Source organism: Quercus lobata, chromosome 7, assembly GCF_001633185.2.
Source record: "Quercus lobata isolate SW786 chromosome 7, ValleyOak3.0 Primary Assembly, whole genome shotgun sequence".
Classification (NCBI taxonomy): domain Eukaryota; kingdom Viridiplantae; phylum Streptophyta; class Magnoliopsida; order Fagales; family Fagaceae; genus Quercus; species Quercus lobata.
This window is the reverse complement of record NC_044910.1, coordinates 36,264,560-36,270,335: the sequence shown is the minus strand read 5'-3', so window position 1 is coordinate 36,270,335 and position 5,776 is coordinate 36,264,560. Positions and strand designations below refer to the sequence as shown.

Here is a 5,776-nt window from a genome sequence, read left to right as displayed (position 1 = left end):
AGAGCTGAGCTCTTGCAAGATACACATCGCTGGGCTGAAGAGAAAGGGGAAAATTCAAAATATTACTGTTGCTAAACGATTCATTTTGGGCAAAATAAGCTGCCTTCTTTTACACAATGAATAAGCTCCATGAATAGTGAAAATGACCCACTTGATGCTTAAAAAAAAAAAAAACTAAATGCAGAATTAGCTGTAGAAATAAGTAATGCCAAACGCACGATAGAGTCCATTTGGGACAACTTATTTAGTTTTTTTTTTTTTTTTTGAGAAACAAACACACACACACAAGGGAGAGGGAAATGGGTTCTAACACAAAGGCACACCACAACTCCACTCAAAAGCCATGGTAACTTTTAAGGGAGGGTGGGGCAAGTTATACTACACACAACACACTCTCTTAAGCAATGTGGGACAATTACCCTTATTTTTTTAGAAACAAACACACACACACACAAGGGAGAGGGAAAAGAGTTCTAATACAAAGGGACACTACAACTCCACAATTACTTTTTAGATTTATCTATAATTACTTTTTGGTACTTTATTCTATTTTCAAAAACAATTTTCTATTTTTGAGATAAAAAAACTTGTTTGGCAACTCAGAATGGACAGAAAACAAAAACTGTTCTCAAAACTCAATTTGTGAAGGAAACTAAAAACATGTAAAATGCTGTTTTTAGTTTCTAATTTTCAAAAGTCAATGAAAACTCACATTTAATTTAATGAATCTGTCTCATTTAATGAGTTTGCAATTAAAATTCAAATTCCAAGAACAACATATTTTAGTATTTTCAATTTTTTTCTCCAAAACTCTATCTTTTTAATTTCAATAAACCAAACATGTTTTTGATTTAAAAAATACAAGAAAATTTTTCTTCTTTATATTCCTCAAAACAAGTTTTTAAAAATAGAGTTATCAAACATAGCCTAAAAGTTCCGTGTTCAAAATTTGAGAAGAGAAAAGAGAGTCATGGTTCTCAAAACTTGGTGAAAAAGAAGAAGCCAAAGATCTTCTTTTTTGTAAGGTGGTGCTTCTCTATAGCACTATTGAGTTTCACACAACGGAGTTAAAAAAAAAAAAAAGATAAAGTGCAAGATAAAGAGAGAATATCCTATGCGAAAGTAAGGAGATTGAAAAAAACAAATATTGAAATTTGTTGTTACTAAGATTCGAACTTTGGCGCTAACTCATTAAATAAGACAGATTTATTAAATCAGGCACATGTTTGTATTGGCTTTTTGAAAACTAGAAATTGGAAACAGATAAAAACCTTTTGTCTGTTTTCAATTTTCTTGACTAAAATTGAGTTTTTAGAACAATTTTTTGTTTTCTATTCATTTTGAGTTACCAAACAAGTTTTTTAGTCTCAAAATAGAAAAATTGTTTTTAGAGACAGAAAATAAAGGAAAAAAAAGTTACCAAACATACCCTTACATTTTTATTTTCCCATAAAAAAAATTTATAAAATCAATGAATATTTATAACATACCCTTGCATTCATTAAGTTTTTCCATGAAAATAAATGGTGAATTTATCACGTGATGGCATATTTATACTTGAGATCGCATTTTACATAAAATAAATCTACTATGGATTAAATGTCACGTGCAAAACTTTTTTGTTTTTGTTTTTAATATAAGATAGAATTTCTACTCTAGCACAATCTAAGTGTATATGTGTATGAAATTTCTTTCTGGAGATTTGAACCCCAACCTTTACCTCCCACACCCTACAAGCATTTATACTTGTAGAGTGACCACTGCACCAAGGGTGTGCGGTGATACGTGCAAAACTTCAAGAGTTTCGTGTTTACAAAAAAGAGTTCTATTTTTTTTCCTTTATTTTTTGAATTGATTTTTTTCCAGGAAGAAGAAGCCTTCTATTTTAAAATATTGCTTTTCTGGTTCAAATAATTGAAATAACATAGGGTAATATTTCCCTTAAAAAGTATCTTTTTTTGGTAGAACCCTAAAAAAAATACCGTGGTAATATAATAAATACCAACACTTTATCAGGCTCATTCACATTTATAGCAAAAAACAAGGACCTCGCTCGAAAACCCCAAAATTAGCCTTCCACGTGTATGAATCATAAATGATCAATTGGCACCAAATGTCCAAATCAACGGTCATCAACCATAGAGACTCCACAAAGAACTTTATAAGCATATACACACCATACAAAACCCCGATACTATATATATTACACGTTCCTCTTCGCCTACCCTCTCAGTCTTCAATTAGGGTTTCCGTCTTTCCCAGGCCGCAGAGACACACAGCTCAAACTCGAAAATGGTGAAGGGTCGTCAAGGAGAGCGCGTCAGGTCCCAATAATCTCTATCTAAATCTCTCATTTTTCATTCACTTTACTTCTCAAATTCTTTCATGCATTTCGTCGAACAACTTAAACTCATTCTTATCGTGTTCTTATTTTTGCTTTTGTTTCGCAGACTCTATGTACGAGGAACCATCCTCGGATACAAGAGGTAAATAGCTTAAAAAAACCCATGTCCTTAAAAACCCAGAAAGCTTAAGCTAAGGTATTGTTTGGGTTGACACGTTTTTGGGTTTTTATTGTTTGCTTTGTTTTGTTTTTTAAAGGTCGAAGTCGAACCAGTACCCAAACACATCGTTGATCCAGATCGAGGGTGTGAACACGAAAGAGGAGGTGGGGTGGTACGCAGGTAAGCGCATGGCTTATATCTACAAGGCTAAGGTGAAGAAGGACGGGTCTCACTATCGGTGCATTTGGGGCAAGGTGGCTAGGCCTCATGGTAACAGTGGTGTTGTTCGCGCCAAGTTCAAGTCCAACCTCCCCCCCAAATCCATGGTAAGGGTTGATTGCTGATTCTGTTTCATTTTCTTTGATTCTGCTGATTTGATTTGTATTTGGTTATTAATGTCGTTTTGTCTGGTTTATCAGGGAGCTAGAGTGAGAGTGTTCATGTACCCCAGCAATATATGAGGTATTTACTACGTTTTCCTTTTGATTGTGTTGCCGTTTGGTTTGTTGGGTCATGGGTTTTAAGTGTGTAGGAGATTCGTAACTACATTAGTTTTTGTTTCTTTGGAATGTCATTTAACTAGATAACAATGAGAATGAATTTAGATAGAATAGAATGGCGGAAAAGAATAAATGTGTAGTAGCCATGATTAGTCTGTTGAGGATCTATAGCTGACCCCAAAATGTTGGGACTAAGGCTTGCTTATTGTTGTTGTATTGTGGAAATGCATGAACAGTGGGGGGTTTGCTACTGAGCATTGCGGTTTAACTTAATGCCTTGTGGATCAAAATAATTGGATATAAAATTAGCAATGATAATTAATTTTTTGGTCTTTCTTTTGCATTAGTAGCAGTAACAAATAGGATTTAGAATGAGTAAATCCCCTTGAAGATAGGGGTGGCCCTTTTGATGAAAAGACAAGGGAGAGTCACTTTAGATAGTTTGGTCATTTTTGTAGGTGAGTTAGAAAGAGTGAATCGATTATAGTTGAGGGAACAAAATGGTAGAGGAAGAACACAAATAACATACGAAATAGTCAAAAGGACATGCCAATTAAAGAAGTAACAAGAGTAAGTCTTTAGATAGAACAGAATGACGGAAGAGATTACAAGTGGCTAATATTGACTAATTTGTTGAGGATTTATGGCTGATCCCAAAAGATTTGGGAGAAAGGCTTTGTTGTTGTTGTCTTTCAGTTGCATTAGTTCTAGACTTCTAGTGGTGACGAAGAGAAAGTATTGCTGCTGAGGAACGATTTTCTATGTCCATTCCTAAAATGTTCTGATTTTGTCATGATTTTGGGTTATTGAGACAAATTATTTTCGGTCCATATATGTCTTGATGAGAATTTACAAAGCACCCAATCCCCATTCCCCACACCCTCAGAAAACAGACTCAATGTTGAATTTTGCGGAAATTTTGCCTGAAAATCCATATAATCACCCAGATGCAGACTCTGAATAAATCTTAAATGGACACCATTTGCACTTTCTATTATGATTTCTAAAAGCATCATAGCTTCTGGGAAAGCTGAAAAGGCATAGCTTGGCTGGAAAGAAAATGATAACCATTATTATTTTGTGATTGAATTATAAGTTTCTTGCTTGATCTGCGTGACATAGGTTGGACCTTGTTAGTATCATGAATTTGTTTTAAGATCAGTATATAAGTTTTCCTTATAGTTTCTGCTGATCTGATATCTTATTGTTCTCTTTCTTCTCTGGCCTGCAGCACAGTGGTTTATATAGAGGCTAGTTTGGAGGTCGGCAGTGAAACAGTGATTTTCAATTTATTTTTGTACTCAAGAATCGAATTAGATTGTTCTGGCTTTTTTTTTTCTTTTTTTCTTTTTTTTGCGTACTTTGGTTATTATTGATATGGAATATTCGTGGAACACTTGTGCCAGTTTTGAATTTGTAACCTGTTAGTCATTTACTCTTTCATGCGGAGTATTTATGTTTTTCCAGTTATTGATTTGTGCTACATCCAGAAATTCAGTCATTGTCAATCATGCACAGGTGGAATGTTGTATGCCTGTTTTATGCGTTGGCTACCACCAGCTAAGGTGTCTACAGTCTAATGAACCAAAGTCCCATATTTGTTCTCAAATTCGGGATATGCCTCTTGGTGCTGCTCTTTAAGACTCCAGCATCAATTAGCCAATTGCTTATACATATAAAAGAAAAAAAGAAAAAAAAAGAATCAATTGACCACTCAGATAATTAGGTTGTTGATAGTACTCATTTGTTTGCATGGCAAATAAATGCTGGAAGGTGAAAATCTTAGGTTATATGCTTTTACAGCTAAATACAGTGTATGTATTCGCAGAAGGTAGCCTTGATGGACTAAATAGTTAAATCTTGGGGCTACTTAACAGTGTACATATAGAGTGATCAAATGCTTGGGACTACTAAAATTATCAAAAAAAAAAAAAAAAATGAATGGACTAAAATGCTCTGGAAATCTTTAGTTTATGGACAATTTAGGCAATAGAATATTTTTATACATTGGTATTCATCCCCGTTACCATGTGCCCCAGAAGTTAGTCTGAATCATTAAAAAAAAAGCCAGAACAGGCCAAATGTGATTTTATGTTTGTCTTGGTTGTCCTATGTGTAAATAATAGGCCTAATGTGATTTTATGTTTGTCTTGGTTGTCCTATGTGTAAATAATAGGTGAATGCCTAAGGGTCTGTTTGGTTTGTAATTTGTCATCCTTCAATTTTTGTCCCTCAAAATACCTCAATTTTCCAAACCCCTGTTTGGCACCTTAACTCAGACCTAGTTTTCAACTTTAAAAGTTGCGGCTGGGTTTCAAAAAAAAAAGAGATAATTTGTCAAACATTGTGGCTGGGTTTCACCAAAAAAAAAAAAAAAAAAATCCGTTTGTCAAACATTGTGGCTGAGTATGTGAGTTTAATTACAAAAATGCCATTGAAAATTGAAAACATCTAAAATGTGTTTTCAGTTTCCATAACTCATCACTCGAAAATCAGAGAATTGAGTGATGGAGACAATGATTCAAAATTTGTTGTGGCTGAGTATGTGAGTTTAATTACAAAAATGCCATTGAAAATTGAAAACATCTAAAATGTGTTTTCAGTTTCCATAACTCATCACTCGAAAATCAGAGAATTGAGTGATGAAGACAATGATTCAAAATTCATCCAAACAAATGCTCATCCGTGAGACCCACACGATTTGGATGATGAAAATAGAAAATTGAGTGATATCACTCAAAACTCATCCCATCCAAACAAGCTCTAATAGTG

General features: G+C 34.1%; 1 protein-coding gene across 1 annotated transcript; it reads left to right on the top strand.

Moving 5' to 3' along the window:
- Positions 1 to 2,203: 2,203 nt before the first annotated feature.
- Positions 2,204 to 4,497, top strand: LOC115953832 (60S ribosomal protein L35a-3-like). The gene is made up of 5 exons (XM_031071641.1): positions 2,204 to 2,324; positions 2,451 to 2,486; positions 2,602 to 2,830; positions 2,924 to 2,966; positions 4,236 to 4,497. Exons 1-4 carry the CDS (start codon positions 2,293 to 2,295, stop codon positions 2,963 to 2,965), a joined length of 339 nt encoding a protein of 112 aa, XP_030927501.1. The 5' UTR covers positions 2,204 to 2,292; the 3' UTR covers position 2,966; positions 4,236 to 4,497.
- The last annotated feature ends 1,279 nt before the right edge of the window (positions 4,498 to 5,776 follow it).

Excerpts from the sequence above, each read along its gene's own strand:
- LOC115953832 (XM_031071641.1), top strand. The coding sequence starts at position 2,293 with ATGGTGAAGGGTCGTCAAGGAGAGCGCGTCAG. Across the intron at positions 2,487-2,601 it reads ACCATCCTCGGATACAAGAG|GTCGAAGTCGAACCAGTACC; the intron begins GTAAATAGCTTA and ends TGTTTTTTAAAG. Across the intron at positions 2,831-2,923 it reads ACCTCCCCCCCAAATCCATG|GGAGCTAGAGTGAGAGTGTT; the intron begins GTAAGGGTTGAT and ends CTGGTTTATCAG.